At 42.2% G+C, this 25,570-nt stretch overlaps 1 protein-coding gene across 2 annotated transcripts in view; it reads left to right on the forward strand.

Moving 5' to 3' along the window:
- LOC116815918 (clathrin heavy chain 1-like) overlaps window positions 1-15,846 on the forward strand; it is a 55,770-nt gene extending 39,924 nt beyond the window's left edge. For both annotated transcript variants that reach the window (XM_032764707.2, XM_075060163.1), the window contains exons 19-32: window positions 508-653; window positions 1,217-1,400; window positions 1,988-2,180; window positions 2,687-2,844; window positions 2,982-3,146; window positions 3,979-4,086; window positions 4,492-4,659; window positions 4,751-4,900; window positions 5,427-5,558; window positions 5,972-6,082; window positions 6,918-7,088; window positions 8,846-9,067; window positions 12,711-12,786; window positions 14,419-15,846. In XM_032764707.2, the coding sequence (XP_032620598.1) occupies window positions 508-653; window positions 1,217-1,400; window positions 1,988-2,180; window positions 2,687-2,844; window positions 2,982-3,146; window positions 3,979-4,086; window positions 4,492-4,659; window positions 4,751-4,900; window positions 5,427-5,558; window positions 5,972-6,082; window positions 6,918-7,088; window positions 8,846-9,067; window positions 12,711-12,786; window positions 14,419-14,534 (2,100 nt within the window). In that variant the 3' untranslated portion in view covers window positions 14,535-15,846. The remainder of the gene's footprint in view (window positions 1-507; window positions 654-1,216; window positions 1,401-1,987; window positions 2,181-2,686; window positions 2,845-2,981; window positions 3,147-3,978; window positions 4,087-4,491; window positions 4,660-4,750; window positions 4,901-5,426; window positions 5,559-5,971; window positions 6,083-6,917; window positions 7,089-8,845; window positions 9,068-12,710; window positions 12,787-14,418) is intronic.
- Window positions 15,847-25,570: the final 9,724 nt, after the last annotated feature.

Here is a 25,570-nt window from a genome sequence, read left to right on the forward strand (position 1 = left end):
TGGACCAGACAAATGTTAGGCAGGCCATATTTTGCCCACCCTGTTCTATTCAGTGTCCAAATTGTTTCATCACGGACAGGGGCCAGTATAACTAGCACTTGTCTGGTGTCTTTAATGTAATACTATCTGTAAAAGTAATTGAATCTCATCTGGGATAGTTAAAACTAACGGACACTGCTCATACTGTAAGGCTAGTGCAGTGGTATGATTTATCAAATCACTGTGAAATGCCCAGTATCATTCACTAATACTGGTGAATCAATATTTGAAAGCCATCTACATGACAAATTGAAAGGAATCTTTGATAGCCAGAATCTTCTGACAAGAAGTTGCAGTGTTTGTTCAGCTTGATGTTTCAGAACCTTGTGAGGTTCCTGACTTAATGTGTCCTACTTCAGTGGGCTGATAATTTAGGTTCATAAACAGGGTTAAGACTAGGAAAAGCCCTCTCAACTACTCCTTGCAAATGTGTGGTTTTTGGTTTTTTGTTTTTGTTTTCAAAATTAGGTTGTCCAGACAGCCTTATCTGAAACACAGGATCCTGAAGAGGTTTCTGTTACCGTGAAAGCTTTCATGACTGCTGATCTGCCCAATGAACTAATTGAACTTCTTGAGAAGATTGTCTTGGACAACTCTGTGTTCAGCGAGCATAGGTAGGTGGAAGGTGATATCCCTTCTGTTGGAAGAAATGTGTTTTGTGGTGATCTAGGTTGTACCCTAAACTTTTGAAATTCCTGACTGCTCTGCACTCTATATGATCTTTAAATGGATATCCTCTTTTTGGCTGCGCAAAATTTGATCTAGCGGCATTAGGTGATGTATGCTACTAGAGAAGGTGAGCAGCCACTGAAGTGATTAGATGGTGGTATTTTAACTTTTTTTTTTTTAATACAACTGAAGTAGTGCAGCCAGTGTACCAATACAAAGGAATGCTGACTCTTCTTTTCTTTATTAGAAAGTGAATTGATAATGTAACAGATAACTAAATCTTATTGTACTTCTCTCCATTTTTGTTAGCAAACTGACTAGCCCATTTTTATATTGCAGGAGGAACAGTGTCTAAAGCCATTTAATCTACTAGACTTCTGTAAAACTCATTTTAAAACCTTAATTTTGGACTTCACTGCCTCACAGTGGCATTTTTAGGCCAAATAATGGGTAGCACCTAATGCCTCCTTTTTATAGACCATTTTCGTCCTGCTTATCCCATTTACAGGAACCTGCAGAATCTTCTGATCCTGACTGCCATTAAAGCTGATCGCACTCGCGTAATGGAGTATATCAATCGTCTAGATAACTATGATGCCCCAGATATTGCAAACATAGCCATCAGTAATGAGCTATATGAAGAAGCCTTTGCTATCTTCAGGAAATTTGATGTTAATACTTCTGCAATACAGGTGAGGTGCAGTTATGGCTACCAGTTCATGTTTCCTACTAAGGATATACAGTTCATAGGAACAGGTAGAAAAAGCAAGTAAATAACTCTAGAGTGGCCAATAAACTTTTCTGGGAAAGTCATACTGTACATGTAGATAAAACTACAGTCAACATACCACCAGTACAATGTTATAAATATTCTGTGGAAAAAGCTGCTTCTCGAGCACTCGAAAGTTGAGAATGGGGCAGGGGGTAAGACAAATCATGAATCTGAATGTAGGTAACATAATTACTTCATTTGGATGCTGAACAATTCAGACACCAGTCTCTTGGAAGTTTACATGAGTTTAAATTTAACTAGTCAGTGTCTTTTTTTTCCCCAAGGAGATTCTTCCTCTTACTAAGAGGAAGACATTCCAACCCTGAAACAACCATTTATAGATGAACTTGAAAGGGTTGCTTTAAATCCAGAATGTGGTTTGCATGCTTTCATATCACTTATGGGATACTTTTGCTGCTTATCCTCTGGTATGGGGAAGAGCTCTTTAGTTTCAAATGCTTAAGACTAGAATGTCACACTTGAAAACTTATCTTTTTAATATCATAGGTGCTGATAGAGCACATTGGCAACCTGGACCGTGCCTATGAATTTGCAGAGAGGTGTAATGAACCAGCTGTATGGAGCCAACTGGCCAGAGCACAGCTTCAAAAGGACTTGGTGAAGGAAGCCATTGACTCCTATATCAAGGCTGATGATCCCTCTGCTTACATGGAAGTTGTTCAAGCAGCTAGTAGAAACAGTAAGCTAAGTCCTTATCGGTTCTCATTTAACAAGCCATGCTTAACTACAGAACATAATCTGGCTCAGTCCTCCTAACAAAGGAGTTCAAAGTGAATACATATAACAGTACTGATTAGTGTCCCCAATGACTAATATGAAGTCTTCAGATCCAGCATTTCAGCATGGGATCTATTTTAAAGTGCTTCTACTGACTTAAATTCTCAAATCTCTACATAAAATGAGAACTATAAATGCTAACGGCACACAACTCCTTCTCGAGTAATCATGATCCAGAAGAGATGTATGGATGTTAAGAGTCGATCAGCTCAAGGAATGGTACCTAGTGCATTTTGTTTGGATGTGGGGTCAGCTAGTTCCAGCTGGGCAGTATGGCTCTTCTGTGTGTCAGTTTTTGCAGAGTAGCTCATTCCTTAACTGACTGGTCTCTTGAACATAGTTTAGAAAATGGGAAATAATGCAGAATGAAAGGAGTGGAATAGGAAACTGTCTTTTTCTCTATTTAAGGTAACTGGGAGGATCTGGTTAAATTCTTGCAAATGGCCAGAAAAAAGGCCAGAGAGTCCTATATAGAGACAGAACTTATCTTTGCTTTGGCAAAAACCAACCGCCTCTCAGAGCTGGAAGAGTTTGTGAGTGGCCCTAACAATGCCCACATTCAGCAGGTATGTATTTATGTTCCTAATAAAAAGCCTTGTCCGGTTGGAAATTTCCTGACACTCTCAAAGAACACAGGACAAGCTTTGAAAGTTTGCTCATTACCCTTTCCTGCCCCCATCAGTTTATCCTGGTTTTTTTCTAGGTTGGAGATCGCTGCTATGAGGAGAGAATGTATGATGCAGCAAAGCTGCTCTACAACAATGTATCTAACTTTGCCCGCCTGGCATCTACCTTGGTGCATCTTGGAGAGTACCAGGCAGCAGTAGACAGTGGCCGCAAAGCCAACAGCACCAGGACCTGGAAGGAGGTAGTTCATCTTGCCTTATCTTTAACACTGTCTGTAGAATCCCTTTTAGTATGTGCTGCTGCTTATAGAAAATGTGCTCCTTCTCCCAGGTGTCACATTCATATTAGCTTGAAATGGTATCTTATTCCTAAACAAATCTATGGGCTACTAGTCTTCAGAGCACTTGCGGGTCATGTAATGTTGGCTTGCCATGCTTCCAGCTGCTAGATCAGAGATTCTCAGACTAGGGGTCAGGACCCCTCAGGGGGTTGCAAGGTTATTCCCCAGGGTAGGGGTCGCAAGCTGTCAGTCTCCACCCCAACCTCACCTTGCCTCCAGCATTTATAATGGTGTTATAAAATGGCCATTGAGGCTCTGACTTCCAAAGTGTGGACCATGTCTTGTACATATTGCTCTTGTGAAACCTCATCTCCTGCTCGTGACTGCATAACATAGCAACTAAGAAATTGCTCATATGGAAGAGTAATATTAAAGAAACCATGATTAGTTGCTATGTTATGCAGTCACGAGCAGGAGATGAGGTTTCACAAGAGCAATATGTACAAGATATGGTCCACACTTTGGAAGTCAGAGCCTCAATGGCCATTTTAGAACCTTTGTCTTAAGTGGGATAATTTTTACTCCTAATGGAGCATGAGGAATTCTAATTGATACTGCTTCCAGTCTATACTTCCAAGCACCTTGATTATCAGATGTACGACAAATAGTGTCTTTGATCTAGTGTATAGAAGAAACTCTCTTTTTAGTCTTGCAGTTATCCAATTCATTTTGGGTAATGTGGTGTACTAGCCTGGGTGTCTAACATCAGTTTGACTAAAGTCTTTTGTTACAGGTGTGCTTTGCCTGTGTGGATGGGAAGGAGTTCCGCCTAGCACAGATCTGCGGCTTGCACATAGTAATACATGCGGATGAACTTGAAGAGCTAATTAGCTATTATCAGGTTAGATTGTTTTAATGATCTAAGGGAATAATTGTCTGCTCCCTATCTGCAGGATTTGTTAATAGTGATCTTTAAAATCTGAGATGGCAGCAACTAGGCTACCCGTCAGTGCCATGGTAACAGTTGGCATTCCCAGAACTTTTAATACCTCTCTTTTTGAGGATTTTTAAACCACTAGTGAAACAAGCTCATTTTAAACAAGGAACTGTTCTTAAACTGGAAAGCATCTTCACTGTGCAATGGAATAAATAAAAGGGCCAGTACTCAAACCTCAACCTCGAAACCCCTGTCTCAGACTTAACACTTCAAATCTGTGTTACTGCTATTTTGTCCCCTACTGTGCTGATAAGGGAACTTAAAACATAATCCCTTTTCAGTCAGTAACCTTGGCCATCTTCATCTTAGGATCGTGGCTACTTTGAAGAACTGATTGCCCTTTTAGAAGCTGCTTTGGGCCTGGAGCGTGCTCACATGGGAATGTTCACGGAACTTGCCATCTTGTACTCCAAATTCAAACCTCAGAAGATGAGGGAACATCTGGAACTCTTCTGGTCCAGAGTCAACATTCCAAAGGTAGGTATCTTGCTGCATTAAACTGTTACACAGCTAGGCAAGTGATGAGCAACATGCAGCTCCTGATATTTATCCTTTTTCCTATCCCTAGGTGCTCAGAGCTGCAGAACAAGCTCACCTCTGGGGAGAGCTGGTCTTCCTTTATGACAAGTATGAAGAGTATGACAATGCAATAATTACAATGATGAATCATCCTACTGATGCCTGGAAAGAAGGGCAGTTCAAAGACATAATTGCAAAGGTAAATAGCTGTGATCTAATTACTGGACCCAGCTAGCTTTGTGAAAATTGTTACTAAGCAAAAATTGAAGTTATTGAGCTTTATCTTACAGCTACAAAGTTCAAGTACCTGTTCAAACTTCTGAAATAAACAGGAAGCTACTGGAATTTTTTTCCTCTCCCTCCTCTGGGCTTCCTGTGCCTAGCTTCCCTTCCTTCCTTCCCCCTCATCCCCTCCCCACTAACTCAAGGCTGTAGCAGTGCTAGTAAAATTTTGTACAGTCAGGTTGGGATCTGAATCTTGTACAGATTCCTGGAATCAGGCAGAGCAGGAAGCTGACAAGTACTAGCCATCTATTTGAGAAGTTGAATTTCAAATTGCAGCTGTGTACATAGGAAGCACTCAAACAGAAATCTGACATGTAGACTTTTTTTTTAAAAAAAGTCAACTCTGCAAAAATCTGGTGGTATACTTCACTTTCCCAGCAATATATAAACTTTCAGATGCAAAGGCAGCGTTTGATCTAATCAGTGTTTCCTGTGTTCAGGTGGCCAATGTGGAGCTGTATTACAAAGCCCTGCAGTTCTATTTGGACTACAAACCTCTGTTGATCAATGATCTTCTGCTGGTATTGTCTCTACGGCTAGATCATACCAGGACAGTCAGCTTTTTCTCAAAGGTGAGCAATAGTCAGTATAAATGAATCGGGTATAGAAACTGAACTCTGTTCCTCAGGATTTTTAGTGCATTCTTGGCCTTGCCCTCTGAGATGAAGTCTTTGGGGTCTAGAAGATCTCTGCCTCTTGCAGTAGCAAGCATGCTGGTAGTGCTCATCACATGGTGATGGGAAATAGGTCCAAATATCATCTTCTATAAATTTAAATCCTGATGGTCTATCCTTTAATTGCTGGCATAAGAGCTAATTTTTTCCTAAATATCTGAGCTGCTGGTGGCTATAATAGACATTTTGGGGCTGGTTTAAAAATGACTAAGTCTATAGTGCTAAACTGGAGAGCCTGCTTCTCTAGATGCTTTAATTTCTTTCAAAGCCATACTCTTAATCTAACATCCTTATTGCTATTCTGCTTCCAGGTTAATCAGCTGCCTCTAGTTAAGCCTTACCTGCGTTCAGTCCAGAACCACAACAACAAAGGAGTCAATGAGGCTCTAAACAATCTCCTGACAGAGGAGGAGGATTATCAGGTGAGTCTCCCATACAGTTGCATTACAGCATGCCTACAAAATCTGAGTAGAGCAGACACACTTGCCCTGGCACACTGGTGTGCCAATGTACTCTCCCTTCGCTTCACATGCCTGCTATTTGTTAATCAGCCACACTCATGCATTGTAAGAATTATTCACTTGGTCTCAAATTGACTGAAAAGTATTGGCTGGAACGTAAAGGTGGGGTGGAGATAAATCTACCTCTTCTAGAGGAATAGCAGCTATGACTAAAGACTTCAAAGGTCAGGATAAAGTAATGATAGGTATGTGTGATATTTAGAAATACCCTAAAGCACCCTGCACATAAATTGCAGATTCCTTCTAAAGTTGTTTTTCTAGACAGCATTAGAATACAGAGTAGTTATATCTTGGCACACTGTGTGCTGCTGTATGGGAGTCTCTTTAAAAATAAAATGCCTTGTATATGTAAGAAGTTGCAGGCTTCTGTGTCAAGTGGATTAAGGATGCAAACAGACCAGTTACTTCAAGTTTGCATAACTTGTCCACTGCTAATGGGACAGTTAGTGCTTGTATCAATGTTTCTGTGCTTCAGTAATTCCTCTAGGCAAAGCCAGCATCATGGCTTTCTTTAAGTGTAGGGGACTGGCTCCTTCAGAGCAAACACCTTTCTTCTGAATTTTCTAATTGGAGCAGCTAGAAAGCAGCCACATCCATACTGCAGTAGCCTAGAACTGGCAGCCCCATAAACCAAAGTTAATTCATGCTAGCCATACTTCTCTATAGCCTTGTTTCTCCAGTGGTGTTTAGAAACTTACTTGCTGTCCTGATAGCTAACAGAATTTTTCCTAAATAGGGCTTGAGAGCATCTATTGATGCCTATGATAACTTTGATAACATCACACTAGCTCAGCGATTGGAGAAACATGAATTGATTGAATTTAGGCGTATCGCAGCCTACTTGTACAAAGGCAATAATCGCTGGAAACAGAGTGTGGAGCTCTGCAAGAAGGATCGTCTCTACAAGGTCAGTTTAATGTTGAACTTTTACCTTTTTTGGTATGGAAGAGGCAATTCTAAAGGCCTCTCCAGAACAAACTGCAATGAGCTTTCTGCTCTGTCACTGCAGTGTGGATTGCACTTGCCTTCACACAACCGCTACAAATTTAGGATTAGAACTAATCTAAGAGGCAGTGTCATTAAAAGTAAATTTCTTTTTCACATGTATCCCTTTTTTCCCCATAGGTTGTCTTATGGTCACTTGACAGGAGTCTCTCTCTTTCTGTGCGGTTTTTAAAAAAAACAAAAATACTTGTAAAATTAAGGCACATTCCATCATACTTCAGATGGGGAGCCCTGATGCAGCCAAATCAGTGTGCCACTACTGAGGCTCTAGCACTTCATTAAAACTGAAGTGCAAAACAGTACATGATGTGGATAGCTATATATTTAGTGGCGGTACAACACAAGCACTATATATAACTTAAGCAAAAAACACTACTTTGTCTCATACACAAGTCTAAACACAGCTTTGTCTTGAGACTTGAACCAAAGATGCAACTAATGGTTACACCTTCGCCAATTTCTTTGGGGCAGAACATTCTAGAAGGAGGCACTTGAAGGCCCTGTAAATCTACCAACCTTAATGATAGACTAGCCTAAGCCCCTTCTGGTTTTGTGTTGAAGACTCTCGATATTAGTGACTCTGCATATTGGAGTCATACCTGTTTTTTAAAATGTGAGTACAGAGGCTGCAGTGAGATGCTAGAAACTAAAGCTTACTGCTTTTTTTTTTTTTCTTTAAAACACCTTACTCATGCCCAAATACAATCTGTTCTGGACAGAGACTTCATTTGTAGTTCTTGGATGAAGTCTTTTAATATCATCTGACTGGCTTCCTTTAATGCCAGCAACTGGTATTGCTTATAAATCCCATTAACTGAATGGTCAAGTTGACAAACCAAATCCAATTTTAAAATTGACACTGATTAGCTAGAGTTATTGTCTATAAATGCATTCTATGATCCTATGCTAGGTAGAATGGAGCATCTCCATGACACGCTAATGCTTTTGTATAGTTATGGGACGTGCAGAAGCTGTGCTGGCCATCCTTGGCTTTTCCTGTAAATGCTTTAGTTCCCTGATTCTCAACCGGGGTACATGTAACCATGGGGGTATGCAGCAGTCTTCTGGGGTACATCAACTCATCTGGATATTTCTGCCTTATTTTGCAACAGGCTACATAAAAAGCACTAGACAAGTCAGTACAAACTAAAATTTCATACAGGAAATGGCTTGTTTATGCTGCTTTATATACTATACTCTGAAAAGTAAGTTCAGTATATAGTCCAATCATTTTTATCATAAAAATGAGTGAGCAATTTTTCAGTAAGTGTGCTGTGACACTTGTATTTGTGGGTGCGGTGGTTTTTTAGCAAGTACTTAAGTGAAGTCTTGCATACCCTCATGTTTCACAAAATAGCCTCCTGAAAGGAGTACAGTAGTCTGGAAAGGTGGAGCCACTGCTTTAGTTTAACTGACATTATCTGATGATAGATACTTACTGCAGGTGTTATGACCACTAGTGCACAGAACCAATGGCCTCAATTTAAAGATACGCACTTGGAAACCAATTACATTTGGCTTTGCAGCATTTGGTGGTGTTACCTTAGGATCAGCCAAACTACCTCACGAGGGGGAGACCTGTCTGCAGAACTTGCTAAGGGGGAAAAATAAATAGTTTGAAGGTGGTAATGCTTAAAGTATGTGGCATTTCACTTGTAGGATGCCATGCAGTATGCTGCAGAATCCAAAGATGCAGAGCTGGCAGAGAAACTACTCCAGTGGTTCCTGGAGGAAGGCAAACAGGAGTGTTTTGCAGCATCTCTCTTTGCGTGCTATGACTTGCTGCATCCAGATGTCGTCCTTGAGCTGGCATGGAGGCATAACATCATGGACTTTGCAATGCCTTATTTCATCCAGGTGATGAGGGAGTACCTTACCAAAGTGAGTATTGCTTCTGTTAAAAGACTTGCTACTTTGTACTAGATTCTTGCACGTGTTTAGCATTGTCCACACTGAGCTAGGTAAGACAGTGCTCATGGATTGTTGAGATACTGAACCTCAGTTCCAGAAACACGAGTTTGAGGTGGAGGTACATAAACTTCAGCACATCTCAGTGATCATGTTATATAGTACATAACAATGAACCAATCACAGTTAAACCTGATGCTTTGAGGCTATAACTGTTAATTGATGAAAAGACTGAACTGAACTGTTTCTCTAACTATCTGTTCTTCTGAGAACTGTGAATCTAGACTCCAAGCAAAAAGGGCTAATACTGTGCATTCTGCTTTCTTGAATACAAGGGTGGTCTATTCCTCTATAGTATTCTAACCATTTGAGTCCTTCAGTAACTCAGTCATGTTTTTGTCTTCCAGTTTATACATTAAAAAAAAAAAAGCACTTCTCCCCTCCCCCAAAACTTGGGCTCATGAGTTTTCAGAATGTGGTGTTTCTTACCATTCCTCTGCCTTTTTACAATTTAATTTTAGGAGACCACAGTCATCTTGCCTGAGACATAAGTAGCTCTCTTCATGGGACTAGCAGGGGTAGTACTTTGTGAAGCAGCTAGCTGCTGATGTGGAAGGACTTCAGAAGGCTATGGGAATACACAGGAGTAGACTCCATAGCTGTAGATCTGTGGGACTACAGAACCTTTGTCAGGCTAATATATACAGTGAATTCATATTTTAAATGTTTCATTGCCAATCTTTTTTTAAGCTTTCTGTATTTTGCTGAAACTTTAGCATTGGTGTTACTGAGACATTCAGTAGTTCAGGTCATGTTTGTGTGACCAATGTCAGGAGGGGGAATGTTAACATGAATGCAACTTCAGGCTTTATCTCCTTAGGGCAAGATCCTCAGCTGATGTAAATCATAGTTTCACCACTTCAATAGAACTATTCTGACTTACACAAGCTTGGGGGGTGGGGGGTTCTTGTCCATAGTTGTCTTAACCATCTGTCCGCAAATCTGGAGCTGCCAGATCCCACAGTATCAAACCAAACTGACTTATCACAAATGTAAAGCTAGAAGAAAAGTGCTACTTTCCTGTAGATACAAAGGAGATGCATGCCTCCAGATCAGTCACAACAAGGTGGAAGTCACTTTTTTCTACCTCCTTTAACTTGGGTAACTATTTACTTTACAGTGCACAAATATGCAAATACTGTCCATGCATAGAAATTCATGATTTAAATACATGGCGAATACTGTGTACTGGTGGAGGGGTTGCATTTATCATGTAAATGGCATGTCTTAAACCATAGCAGCTTATATATGGTACATCTGTATATGCTGTTTAATTACCACGTAATCTGCCAAAATTAGCGTCTACAATTCTAAGCTGTAATGTCTAATCACGTACATAACTTGTGCACCGTAAAATAGTGACCAAATCATTTGATCTTAGCACTAAATCTACAAAAATCTCTTGCCTTTATTGTCCCAATGTTTTGATGTGGTTTTCTGCTTCAGATTTGTTTTTTGAATAGTCACTTGAGTATTCCCTTCTGAACTTTCTTGCAGGTTGATGGGCTGTTTAATAAGGTGACAGTCTCTGATTTTAAACTTTTGTGTTCATTTGTGTCCCTTAATATATCCTAGGATTCAGTTACTAGAACCTAGTTGTAGCTGCCACCAGAAGAGCAGTATAACCTAGCTTTTTGTCTAACTCGGTTTCCTATTAACGTCTAATGCTGTAGAAAGACAGCTTCTCACACACAACTTGAGAATCCAGCCAGACTTTGCTCACTTCCAGCTGGGGAAAACTGTTCACTGAACATTGGCAACAAGCATTTGGACTAATGATTCAAAAAAGAGATGCAGTTTTATCATCCGTAATTCCTGTCTGATATACTACATGCTCCCCTTTTTTTGCATGGTACCAGATAACCCATTATCAGAACCTTGAAGCATAGTAAATCACAGGATCAGTTGTGAAGAGGGAGGAAATCTCTAGATAACTGATATTCCAAGTGTTCTGCCTTACCCACTGTCTACATGTAAACAAGTCTAGCAGCTTACATACAAAGTAGTATGATGTCTTTAGAGATATGAGGACCCCTGACCTGTCAGGATAAAGTTGCCCAGCAGAGACTTGCCTGCATGCTCAGAAGCTGCTTTGGACTGATCTTGTATGCAGAATCTTCAGAATTTCAGCACAATAGCTTCAAATAAATCTAAGTCTAAGCCACTTGCATATAAAGTGGGGCAGTGGATTTCTCAAATAAAAAATGAGGTTTAGATAGTAACTTTAAACTGCTGGCTGGATTTACAGGTTACAATTATCTACTAAATACTAGACATTTTCCTAAAGTGAAATATGCATGATGAGTCTGATGTGCAGTGAAACTACTTTAGTCTGTGGAATTAGAAAATGGGCTTCCTTTACTTTAAATTTATGTTCTGTACATCCTGTCATGTAGGCAGAATACTGTTGTTGCTTCCCTGTAGAGGGAGTAGTATCCCCTGTTTCTGAATAGATGTTGGTTATGCTATGGACTACACTAAAGCTGTAACCATCTATCTTTTTTAACAAAGGTCCTTTTTCAGTCCAGAGAGTTGGAAACTCTGAAGGTGTGATACTTCAGTAGGGGGGGCATGGGTGCTAACTGATCATGCCATTTCAGACATGCTTCCTGTGTCATAGATTCATTTACATGCACTATCAGGTAAAAAGGAGTTCCAGAGCAAAGGAACTCCTCTTTCTGCGTGCCACTCCCCCCATCTCCAGAATTCATAGCTAGGGATTTTAGTGCTAGCAGTTGTATTGTGGTGATAAGTAGTGGCTGTCTAAGATATCAAAGACTAAACTAGGTATGTATAGAGCAAAATAAACACTTCGTACTGTACCCTTAGCTTCAGCCAGTTCCCCCATAGGACCACGTCAAACTGTCTTCCCATTGAAGTCCCAGGAACTTGTGTTGCTATCTAGTAGAAAATAAACTTGTATTACTTCTAAAGTGGAAAATATTTTAAAGCAATATACCTATAGTACTGGCTCTGTAGCGTATTCCTAAAAGTTAGCTGACCTTATCTGGTGTGCCAGTGAGAGTGAACAGAGCTACTATTTGCTGTACTAGAGCCATTCATTTTTACATAGGATACAACATTGATTTAGTCAAACCACGTTTCATGCTGTCTGGTATGCATGGTTTCCAGAGTCCAACATACTGTAGGCATGTGTTTTCAGAATTTCTTATTGAAGATGTGATTAGGTAGTAGCTGTCTGCCAAACAGTTCTTCATGCAGACTTGACCCTGAAGCTCTGAAATGGAAATTGGCAGCTTGTGTTGCAGGACATAATGTTTCCAATGGATGGAGAGCAAGTATTACACTTGTACTTCAGGGAGTGGACCTCTTTGTATCCTGCTAAGCAGAAATTGATTCTTATTTCAGAATTAGTCTCCCCTCTCCTTTTGGGTTTTGGATAACTTGGAACATACTTGTGTGTTCTGTAGCTTAAAAACCAGACTTGCAAGGGCAACACTTCAATACTTGAAGCATTTGGTATGAGACATACCACTAAGAGGACAAGACTTAGGCAAGGCCTTCATATGCTTCTCCTGTTCGCTTTATAACATAGGTGGATAAACTTGATGCTTCTGAAAGCCTAAGGAAAGAAGAGGAACAAGTAGCTGAACCCACTCCAATAGTATTTGGTAGGTGAAAGACTTTGGTGTATTTTTTTTTTTTTTTTTTATTGCTAGCAAGATGTTCTTACCAGTTAAGGCTCACCATGTTCAGGCACAGAAAGTAACTATTTAAAGCCCATCTGTAGTATGGATATCCTTCACCTCCAGTCACTTGAAGCAGTTTGTCTTCTCCCAGCTAGTGATCAGTACTTAGACTTATCCAGGATAAGGGCTCCCATTTATACTTATTAATATGCTTGAAAGTTTTTTTTGTGCAACACTTAAATTTTAAACATTTGAATGTGTAGCAGTACTTTAGCTGAAACAATCCAACTTGGCTTATTCCTCCCTTTACTGTACCACTCCCTTAGGAAAAAGCATAAATCCCAAGTCTTTCAGGGGGAGGGAAGGGGAGGAGAATGAGCGATTTTGGGTGAATGCAAATGCACATGGCTTTTGGGTTCCCAGAGTCCCAGATGAAACACATTCCTCCTTGTACTTCCTGTCTGATACCTTGCTACCTTTCAAAGATTGGAAGTCTGTCTTTCCACTTAACAAATCAAGCAGAATGGATTTTTTTTTTAGTGGCCTGTCCTAGAAAGACCTTGTATTGAGCAGGTAAATTGAAGGTCTCTTTCACAATGGACTCTGCAGGAGGCTGCTTCACAGATTTTTGTGACAAGGCAGATTCTGCTCACTAGCATGTCTTCCAGCAGCTCTGAGGCAGAGAAATACATGACTCTGTGGTCCACTCTCTAACGAAAAGGTTATCCCTAAGTTGATTGTTTGTCTGTCCTGTCTGAGGCATGTTTGCTATTGGTGTTCAAAAGATGCATTTGCAATCTGGAGTTGTTACATGTATGCAAGCTGCTGAAAATTCAATAGCTTGAATTGCTTTGGTCAAAATTGTGACCATGTATGCGTCCTAACCATATCAATTGTTTAACACTGATTCCTTGAAACCAAACAATCTGTATTATTTGGAGGCTGTGTAGCTGTCTCAAGCTCAATGAATCCTTTTTTTCATCCACACTTTCTACCTCGTCTTGGCAGATAGTGGATTCTTTTTCATTATGTTGGCAGTTTCAAAAACCCAAAATTCTTTTCAGGTCTAACACTTTGACCCAAAACAAGATGCTTTATTCTGATTTTGAGCACTTTTTTATTTCATTTTAAAAAGCAAATTTTGAAACTTGGTTTTTCTGTTTTTAAACATTTCCTTAAATGTTGAAACAACTTGTGTTTTTTGGAATTCTTGTAGACTTTTTTTCTAAATGAACAAATGGACACATTCATGAAATGTTTTAGTGTCATTAAGGTTTTTTGGGGGTGGGGGGGGTGGGTGTGTGTGTGTGGTGGCGGGGAAGTTTTGATTAAAATTTCACTCGGCTCTCCATACTTTGAGTTGCTCTTAAATCTGTCTGGCAACAAAAGCTAGATGGCCTGTTTTGTTCGCATCATTGTGTCCTCTCTCCTCAGTGGAGGAGGTGGACTGAAAGGTATAGTTTAGGTTCTCCCATCTGTTTATGTTAAAATACAAACATGCTTGTTAACCAGCTAGATAGCCGTTCTAAATGCTGGCAGTTTAACACTGCCTCATCACTTTATTTCAGGCATTTGCGAAGCTTTGTTTAAACAAACTCCTTCTTCCCTTTCCAGGCCAGCAGCTAATGTTAACAGCAGGCCCCAGCGCAGTACCTCCCCAGGCCAACTTCCCGTATGGATACACAGCTCCAGGATTCACCCAGCCGCCTGTTTATGGTTTCAATATGTAACTAGCTCTTTGACAGATCTACAATCTGATTTTTTTTTTTTTTTTTTTTTTTTTTCCCCTCCCTTCCTGTCCTGCAACTTCTTGGAGAAGTTTACAATGGTCCTAAAGGCACAGATGACCCCTCAGTTGGTTGAATACTTGCTGTCCCACTCAGTGAGGAGATTTCCAGAGGATACCTGTTACCATTATTTATTGCTATTGTCTGGTTACATTTCAACCTCAAAGGCAGCTTTTGTTAATTATATTGCAAGACTCTTGACTAAGGTTGAGGCACTATTTATCTAAAACTCAGAATATAGCAATAACTGCTTGAGGCCAGGAGGAAGAGGGAGCGCATATTCCTTGCCGCAAACCCATTGCCGGCAGTGGTTGTGCTGGGGGGAATCACCTGGCACCAAGTCGTTAAAGCTTTAAAGTACTGTAGCTGAGGCTACTAAGTAGGTAGCATGGATGCTCAGAATTGAGTTCAGTATCTTCTTATTGGTGGACTGTTAGAAGTTTGCTTAAATCTGACTACCCCATTTTATTTGCAACTTTGTATGCAAAAAGGAGGATGGTCTTTCAAATTTTTCTTCAATTTGCAGAGTCCTTTGAGAACTATTGGGGAAATTTTTTGCAGAAAGATATTGGAGCAGATTGAGCCTGTGCTGTGCCTTCTGGAGTAGGTTTGAGACTTGATTACTGAACAAATAAATCTGATCAGACCAGAAAGCAAGAGAACTTCCCAGATGCCTTTTTGTTTAACAAGAGGGGAGAGCATGTTACTCACTGACATGAAATGGTACAAAAGGAAATCTCAGCTATGTGTATGGCAAGTCGAACATAGCAGGAATGTGTGTGCGTGGGCTGCCAAAGTACTATGAGCATATGCTAAGGTAACAATGATTCAGAGTGCAGTGGCAGGATTGGGGAGGGATATATTGCTGAAATATTTGAGGTAGTGGAGAGGGATACAATCCTGGTTTTGCACCTTTATTAATTCTGATGCTGGAGTGAAGGTTTTCTGCTCCACCATGTTGGACTGACTCAGATTCTTGACCCTGACTAGCAACTAGAGGCAGTGTCGTCTGATCTGACAGGGTTCAGTGACTCTTGGTTTTGCTGTGCTGTAGTAGTTTAAATGGCGCATCCACCGCACACCTTTTTCTTTGAGAATGCCAACAGGGCTGTATTACTTCGTGCCACTCTTCAAATACATATATCATTAACGTTTTATGTACTGAAATTAGATAACAATGTATAATTTATGGTTATGAACTTTGTGCTAATCATGAATATTATAAGTCCAAATATAAATGTAAAACTGGTGTACACTGTGGTTGTAGTCTTGAAATTTTTTGGCAGGGGGAGTTGTATCTACCAACAGTGATGATACCAAACTAGCAACTGTCAAAGCTAGACTAGGCATTTGATCACTGCCCTCCCCTCTACATTGCCTGCACTGTAGTAGGAATACTTACACTGTACCTTCCGACTATAGATGTGCTGAGGGATGAATGAGGAAAATACAGGTATCTGACAGTTCTTCCACCCCTTGCAGAATGTGTCTTGCAAGTCCCAGGTGACACTAACTTATGGTATGAACACAGTGCCTTAAACTTATTCCTCCGGTCTCTGCTATACAAATTTTAGATGCATTTGTTTGTCCATTCTCATCTTGGGAACAAACTTAGTCACAGGCTTCATGAAGTGCCCAGCCTAGGCTTGCGTCCTTTACTGTACTTCAGTTGTACTGTAAGAGGCAGCCTAGCTTAATACTGTGGTGTAGGCCTTGGCTACACTGGAATTGCAGTGCTGGTGGTGGGTTTACAGCGCTGCAGCTTACTCACCGTCCACACTTGCAAGGCACATACAGCGCTGCATCTCCCTGATTGCAGCGTCAGCTGTACTCCTGCTCTGCTTGGGGTATAAGGATTGCAGCGCTGGTGATGCAGCGCTGCTCCACAAGTGTGGCCACCAAAAGCGCTGTAATTGGCCTCCAAGGAATTCAGAGAGATCCCATAATGCCTGTTCAGCCACTCTGCTTATCAGTTCACACTCTACTGCCCTAGCCTCAGGTGATGTGCCCTTTAAATGCCCCAGGAATTTTAAAAATCCCCTTCCTGTTTGCTCAGCCAGGTGTAGAGTGCAATCAATGAATTGTTCCAGGTGACTATGCCTCCATGTGCCAAATGAGCCCCAGCATGGAGCAATGGTGAGTTGCTGGACCTCATCAGTGTTTGGGGTGAGGAAGCTGTGCAGTCACAGCTGCATTCCAGCCATAGGAATTACGATACCTATGGGCAGATCTCAAGGGCCATGCTGGAAAGGGGCTATGACCGGGACGTGGTGCAGTGCAGGGTTAAAGTAAAGGAGCTGTGGAGTGCCTATTTCAAAGCCGGTGAGGGAAACTGCTGCTCAGGTGCCCGCCCCACACCTGCCGTTTTTACAAGGAGCTGGACGCAAGGCGCGGTACTTGGGGTGGTGACCCCACTGCAATCCAACGACCATGATGGACACTCTGAGTGGGCGGGGAGGAGGTGCGTTAGAGGAGGGGAAGAAACAGAATGAGGGTACAGCGGTTAGGGGGAGACACCCAGGGAGATACAGCCAGGAGCTCTTCTCAAGCCAGAGGAAGATAGCCAGACAGCAGCTGGAACTAGTTGGTGAAGCGACAAGCGAGGAGCAGGTTTCCCGGTAGCAGCTTTTAGTTTCAGGATGCAAATGTTTTGAGAGGGAGGCGGGGTTAGGCCTGCATAGCGTGGCATGCCTTAGATGTGAATAGCCAGTTGATGTGTGCTATCATGTTTGTGGTAATCGCCTTGGTAATCTCTGCAAAAGTTCCTGCCAGAGCGTTGGGCATGCCTTGTGCGAGTTTATAGGAGAGCCACTTTGGTCCTTGTCCCGTCAGGACTAAAGTGTCCTGCTGCTGTGCTGTGAGGAGTGGGGGACCATTGCTGCATACAGGCAAGCTTGCATAAGGGGCCAGCGGTGGATCAGGCATTGCTTCTTTCCGCGTCAACCCTCCCTATTTCCCAGGTTGACCCACAGCAGCAGATCTTCCAGGATTAAACGCCTGTGGAAAATGTTTGCAGAGTGTTCAAGTGTAGGTGCCCCCCTGCAGCATTTTGCTTTCCGCTAACACCACACACAACAACCCTGCACTCTTGAAGCCTCATTCCCCCTTATTCACATTTCCTGCCTCCTATGCGTTAGGTTGTGCTCTGTTTGGTATGGAAAAGTATGCTAAAGTGAAGACTGCTAAACTCCTTCACTGTGTCGGGAATACTGTCTGGGTGATATAAACAACCAGCCTGTGTCTGTTTTTAACTTGTTGCCATTTTTGTCTTTCAACTGTCTTGAGTACTGGACTGCCCGTATCCTCCACTGGGAGAGGCCTACAAAACCTCAGGAAGAAGCTGCGAAAAAGCAAAGAGGACATGCTTAAAACAGTTATGGATCACTCTGCCAGAGAGAGTAGACTCCAGGACTGGAGACAAAGGAAGTAGGACTCCGCCAGAGATAACGCAGGGGCTAGGAAGAAAGAACAAAAGCAAGCTGATAGCATCTGGCTTGCCAAACAGTACTGTCCATCCAGTCACTCATAGCCGTATTGCAGGCAGGAGCACTACCATGCTGCCCCTCCTCCCCGTCCAGCTCTTTCCCTGTCCCCATGTTCAGCTCCAAACCCCTTCCCCAGATCAGGTTCCTTACCATCCACCAGACGACCCGAACACCTGTAACATTCACCAACCAGCTCTGAGAGCCTACAACCCCGTTACCCCTCTGCCACTCAACCCATCATCCATGCAGTATATTTTCCATACCCGAAGTGCCAGGCAGTCATTGCACAGGCACTCCAGCACAGGACAGCATGCAAACCTGTGCCTGTTACCAGTTTCACCACCCACCCCCTGCCCTTTTGGTTCCCAAAATGTTGTGGTGTCTGTCAAGTTATTTTCTTTTCAATAAACGATCTTGTCTTTGAAACAGTCTCTTTTATTATTGCAGAAAGTGAAAGATGCCATAGCGCCAGGAAAGAAACATGCACTGCAATCATTTTAGGAAAAACAGTATCCTACTACTGTAACCACTGCACTTCACTCCCGTGCAAGGCACGAACATTCATGTTGGTTTTCAGCCTCAAATTCCTTCCTCAAGGCATCCCTAATCGTGTAGCCCTGTGCCTGGGCCTCTCTAGGTAGCCCTGCTCTCTGGCTGTGCAATTAGCCTCCAGGCGTTGAACCTCAGAGGTCCATTCCTGACTGATGTTTCACCTTTCCCTTCACAATATTAATGGAGGGTACAGCACGCAGATATAACTGCAGGCTGCTGCTTTCCTCCAAGTCTAGCTTCCCATAACAGACTCCAGCGCCTTTTAAACGGCCCAAAGCACACTACACAGGCATTCTGCACTGCTCAGCCAGAGTTGAACTGGTCCTGGCTCCTGTCAACTCCCTGTATACAGTTTCATGAGCCAAGCATTAACAGTAAGCGGGGTCTCAAGGATCACAATGGCATTTGACATCCCCTACTGTTGATCTTCCGGTCTGGGAAAAAAGTACCTCTGCATCTTCCTGAACAGGTCATGTTCCAAAGATGCGTGCATCATGCACCTTTCCAGGCCGCCTGTGTTTAATGTCATGAAACACCCACGGTGATCCACAAGGCCTGCGAGAACCATAGAGAAATACCCTTCCGATAACGTAGAATATGCGTCCCACTATCGCGCCTCCACAGTTAGGGAAACCCATTGTGTGCAAAGCCATCCAGAATATCCTCACGTTACCCAGAGTCACAGTTGTTCTTAGCAGGATGCAATTAATGGCCCTGCAAACTGCATCAACATGTTCCAATGAATCAACTTTGCCCAACTCCCAAACTGTGTTCCACCGACCGATCGGTAGCTGTCTGCGTTGCCAGCTTCCATATTGTAATAGCCACCCGCTTCTCCACTGGCAGGGTAGCTCTCAATCTCGTGTCCTTGTGCTGCAGGGTGGGGGCGAGCTCCTCACACAGTCCCATGAAAGTGGCTTTTCTCATCCAAAAGTTCTGCAGCCACTGCTCGTCATCCCAGACTTCCAAAACGATGTGATCCCACCACTCAGTGCCTGTTTCCCAAGCCCAAAAGCGGCGTTCCACGGTGCTGAGCGTTTCTGTGAATGCCAGAAACAATTTAGTGTCACACGTGTCAGGCGACTTGATATCATCGTCAGACTCCTCACTGTCACTTTGGAGCTGAAGGAATAGCTGAACTGCCAAACGTAATGTGCTGGCGACAGTCATCAGCAAAGTCCTCAGCAGCTCGGGCTCCATTTCCTGCAGAAACCGTTGGGAGACTCACAATGGCACCAAATGTGGACGGAAAAACTGTGACTGCTGGGATGTGAAGCGATGCACCACAGGGCATTGCCACAGGAAGCGGAATGACCTGCACCCTTCCATCCCCTTCTCGCAACCCACAGCCCCAAAATGGGACAAGGTGCTCTGTGGGATACCTGCCCACAATGCAGCACTCCCAACAGCGCTGCAAATGTGGCCACACTGCAGCGCTGGTAGCTGTCAGTGTGGCCACACTGCAGCGGTTTCACTACACAGCTGTAAGTGTAGCCATGGCCGTAGTCTTTCATGGGGTCTTTTCCAAAAGTGAAGCTATGTAAACTAAGCAGAGCTAAGTGAAGGAGAAACTCAACCACTGGAAGCTACCTAAAGAACTAGCAGAACATCCTCTGCTGTAAGTCATTCAGTGTGTCTTGGAGCATTGCCTCCCCATCACTTCTACACACTAGTATTCAGGAACAGAACACAATGCACACACCTGCCTCCTTCAAAGCAGGAGCATGTTGGAACAGGAAAAGCCTACACCTGCAAGTGAAACTGCCAGCCATATGTGGGAAGGCTGAAGGGAATTGGCTTTAAGCATTCAAACCATCAATAGCAGCACTTCTGCTAAAAGGCCATTTAAGATGGTTAATAGTATAGGCAAGCTCAAATTCACAACCTTGCTGGTAACGGTACTATAGGTCTATCTTCCCCGTGCCCCCCTCCTCCCCACCCACTTCATCTATTCTAGCACTCAGAGCAGTGGTTGCACAACAGCTAACTTCTAGATCCTATTTACAGAAAAATCCTATAGGTTAAAAGCCTTTCTTAAGTTGTTCATCAGGAACTCTACATAAACATTTCCCATATACTCTCACGAGAGCTGTCCTCTAATGAACTTGAAGAGGAAACTATTAGAGCAGATGTTAACTTGGATACACTCTTCAATAAGTTACTATTCTAGAAGAATGTTACACTTCATACTACTGCACATGGAGTCTCAGCTTCACATACACAACCAAAGGGTTTCCTATAAGGAGAACAGTCTCTCAGATATTGATCCTAAATGAAAGCTAATAATTCTTAAATTCACTTTTATTTTAAGCTACTATCCTTTTAACAGATGTGGAAATAGCGCAGTCTTGCCATCAGCTGTTCCTAGACCAAATCTAGGGTGGTGGACAAATTAGATCTCACTTTGTAGTGAAAGCCATCACAAACACTGAATCCTAAAACTCAAGATTTTTTAGAAAATCAGATATCCCATAGAAGGAAATACACTACAATGTAAAGATGTTTTCTGTAGCTGTCCTGTCAGACCTGTTCCATATGTGACTTGGCTAGCTCAGGAGAGCAATGATACTGACTTCATCAGGATTACTTGTGTGAAGTAAGTTTTTAGAGTGGGAACCCAGGTTCATATGATGTATTGATTGACAACTGCTGCTTGCAAGATGTCATGGCTTTTGACCTGCTTAAGCAGTGAGAGGAAGGAAAGAGAGCTTGAAAACCAAATCTAGATAGTTGCTATAATCATACTTTGTGTTGGCTGCGACAGTTCCCATTAACTTACTATTGGCATAAATATCAGATGAAATGTAGGTAACTAATGTAGTTCATGGGGGAAGAGAGATGGAGAGAGAAGAATTCTATGTTTAAGCAAGTGCCAAAAACCAGTAAGATTTTAAACTAGTAACACAAAGGCTTAAAACTATACAAATTTGTTTTTATATACCTGTCAAGATCCAAATTAGGCTTTCTCTAGCAAGACCTATGATAGTTCAAGGAGCTGAAACAATTGCAGGGAACAAAACTCCTAACATGCTGCTATGGTGAAAATTCACAGTGCAAGTACCTGAACCAGAGAACCTCAATTTAAAGGGTCTGTAGATGTAAACGAAAAGGATTATTTGTAATCTCTTAAATGCAGTTCTGGCTAGTACTTGCTTTTAAATTACCAACAGGTGTTTAGGCATAGGAGGGACCAAACTGTCATATTTCTAGTATGGCCCAAGTGATGTGCTACTTTTCAGCATAAAACTGACAATCTAAGGCAGCTGATATAGAATGGGTTACTCTTCAAATCCAGCCACTCTAATTGTACTTCAGTGTAAATGTGACAACCCTGCTGCTATAAGGTTACTGTTTTACTACCTGCACCTCAAACTCCTCTGCAATAAAAATGCAGGTTTCTAAATGGCAGGGAAAATCAGTCTGCACCAGTAATAAAACAGATTAAACACAAGACTTTAAGTGTCATGCATACATGTTCCAATAGAATAGACTTCCCCCCATAAGCCCTAAAGAGGCTACACTACAGAAAATTGAACTGATTACGTGCTTTAGACTTAAAATCAAGTTTATTTGAAGGTAGGAAAGTGGAAACTAAGCCAGTCAGCCTTGTTCTCAGCTTTGCCTAACTTGTATTGGGGAAGAGTGCTCCATACTGAGGAAGTAATGCCTACTTCCCATGTGTCTCTTACACCAATTGCACCAAAACTGCTGTGATGTATAATGTTCCAGCAAAGGAGGGTGTGAAGTTCTCCACTCATCTAACAGGATAACAATCCTTGTTGCCCAAGACTCATCACCCATTTCATGTAACTTTAAGCAGCACATGAGCAGTTACTGCTGTAGGGGAATATCCATTCACATTAGGGTAATAAGTCATGGGCGGGGGAATGCTGTTTCAGGAAGGATATGAGAAAACAATGCATAATAGAGGGTGCTCATACGTGTCTGTCATCTTGTCCTTCCACCATCTGAGAATGGGCTTCTTTCTTTGCAGTTAGCCTTGGCTATACATCATCCACATGGTATCTGTTTCCCTCTCCACTTCACATGCTGTGGGAGAATGTTAAACCCTCCCTCCTCCCACTCAGCAGGGAAAGCCTAGTTCAAGGCATTTGGGATCCTGCAAGCATTGCAGCTTGGCTGTTAAGTGACTCACCAGGCTAGATGGAAATAGATGGCTTGCTTAACTCTCAAGCCTGTAAGGGACCTGTGCTGGTGCAAAGGTATGTGTACTGTTCCTTGTGCTCTTGATAGAAATCCTGGCCTGTGTTTGGGTGGGCTAGCTCAGCATCTACTTGCATAGAAGCTACCATCACTATCCTCTGCTCCCTCCCATGAAGGTTGGTTGACTGACTGGTTCCAAAAAGGTCACAAACTGATGCTCTGTCAAGTCTGGTTGTAGAGAGAAGTTGGAAGGATGCCTCTTGCACAGAAACAAAGTTGCTCCGGTCAGCTGGCTTTTCTAAGACCCAGCTCTCTGCTCTGGCATCAAACCCGTGGGCTGAGCCAGAAAACTCAGGAAGACCATTTCTCAACAGTAAGCTCTATTTTCTCAGCTGCACAGAAAAACTGTTTATTTCAGGAGCTGTTCTGCCTTACTTACCTTTTCTAGGGTTGTACAACTAGCAGCGTAGCTGACTATCAGTCATGCAGAAGCCCTGCCGTAATGCCCTAAGTGCTTCAGCCCCATTTATAGTGGAGAATGCAGAAAGTACCTACTAAAGAACTCCAGCCAGGCAAGATCTGTTTGATTTAGTGATATTGTTATGGCAGTGTTCCAAGTGCACATGGAATAAAATGGGAGTAATTACCCCCAGGTACCAGAGTTCATTTCAATCTGTTCAATATATTCTCTATAAAATGTCATCTTTAGCCACTGCAGTTCTAACACAAACAGCTGGTATTTAGCCCAATATGCAACTTTGTGCAAATAACCTTGCCAAAGAAGCTTGCTGTCTTTTCCTAGCCAATTGGCAACAGGCATTTTGTAAGGTATGTCAAAAACAGCTTGACAAACCCTTGACCTGTATCTGTTGTATCGAAAGGGGAAAAAAAATAGGAAAGAGTTGTTTATCATTTCTTATGTCCTCCGCTACTTATGGTGTCTCTTTTTATAAATGAGGCAGCTGAGTAAAGCCAGTTGGGAAAACTAAAATTACTACATAGCTAACCCTTATGTCTGACCATATCTGACTTGCTGATTAAGAGTGTTAGGAGCGCTAAAGCCACATTCCTAAAACAGAGTGCTTCAGTGAGTCCAAGTTGCATTGAAAAGGCTATCTGACCCAAAATGACAGGTTAGAAAACAACTGCATCTTGGAGGTTTTAGACCTGCTTGCGGCAGGTCACATACAACGCTCTGTTCCGAAGGTTACAGTGGAAGCAGTTAGGCAATGGAATGCCTGTCTCATTTATAACATTTGCTGCTATGCTCCTGTAATCTCAATATTCTGCTATATTTAGCTTGGCTCATCACTTTGCTCCCAATCGAAACATGCTTGTATGCTCACCCTAAAACACACCCCTGGAGAACGCTTGCTGGAATCCCATTAATTCCCACAGGGAGTGGAGTTTTAGGGCATTTTGAACCTGTTATAAAATGCTGTGAACTATATACGAGAGGTGGCTTTATCACGCTATGTGGGAATAATGGGAGTATTCTTTATAACACTGGAATAGATCTTTAAATTGTGTAACATGGAATGGCTTTGTACTTGCTATTGCAAGCTGCAGGGGCATCATTCTAGCAGAATGGATGGTAATTCTACCTACTGTCTCTTTTTCTGTTGGACCCTACCCTGCGGCAACTTTCAGCCTTCAAGAAAAGGTTTAAGTACAATGGATGAGAGGTAATGGTCTTATTTGTTAGTTTCTGTCATGCTCACACTGTGCTGTGAGGCAGACACGGATCCTGCCTCAATGAACGTACAAGCAAGATTTAAACTCTTCTGGACAGGACATCCCTACCCTGAACTTTCGTGCTGGAGCCTGTTAAATATCTGAATGAAGCCGGCAGGAATTGTGCTTTTTTGAAGCTAAGTATTAATAGTATTGCCAGCTGCAAACAGTCAAAAATCACAGGCCAGGCCCCAGAACACTGAGATTAGCTCAAACATCATGAGATTTTTGAAAACAAATGCACTTTGGATTCTCGTTGTCTCCTGATTTTTTATTTTTTATAGCTTTTTAGGGTTTGATTTTGTTTTTGTTTTTTTCCCCAAACTTTCCTCCACCAAGAGGCCTAGAATCTTATTCAATTAAAGGCAAAAGCCTCATCTAACTAAAACAAGGAGGAGTCCTTGTGGCGCCTTAGAGACTAACTAATTTATTCGGGCAGAAGCTTTCGTGGGCTAAAACTGATGAAGTGGGTTTTAGCCCACAAAAGCTTATGCCCAAATAAATGGGATAGTCTCTAAGGTGCCACAAAGCCCCCTCCTTGTTTTGTCTGATACAGACTAACACATCTACCCATTTGTCATCTGACTAAGACTCCTGCAGCTTCAAGAAAAATACCAAATAGCACAAGAGTCTTCATTAAAATTGGCAGACTTGCCGGTGGGAGGAATTGATGGTGGTGGTAAAAAGGATGTTCATAGCAAGATGACTTGACTTGAGTGCTGAAGTCCGCACAAAGAAAAGGCACATAACTGGTTTGTCAGCCCTAACTGCCTCTCTATGTGCTTCATTGTGTGTCCCGAATGTGGAAACAGACTTCATATTTTGGGGGGCAAGGGTGTGAGAGAAAGGAGCTGTACTATGGCTCTCCTTTCTGAACACGAAATTAGCTCTGAAGGCTGATGGGAAGTCACATGTGTATGACCTGATGAACTTGACAATACAATATGTCACATCAGCCACTTGTGTAGCACCCACCTAACTACCAGTATTCTAAGGGGCCATACGACATTCTGCAGATTCAGCCGCACAACAAAGTTCAAAGCC

The sequence above is a fragment of the Chelonoidis abingdonii genome, chromosome 22 (assembly GCF_003597395.2).
Source record: "Chelonoidis abingdonii isolate Lonesome George chromosome 22, CheloAbing_2.0, whole genome shotgun sequence".
NCBI lineage: Eukaryota > Metazoa > Chordata > Testudines > Testudinidae > Chelonoidis > Chelonoidis abingdonii.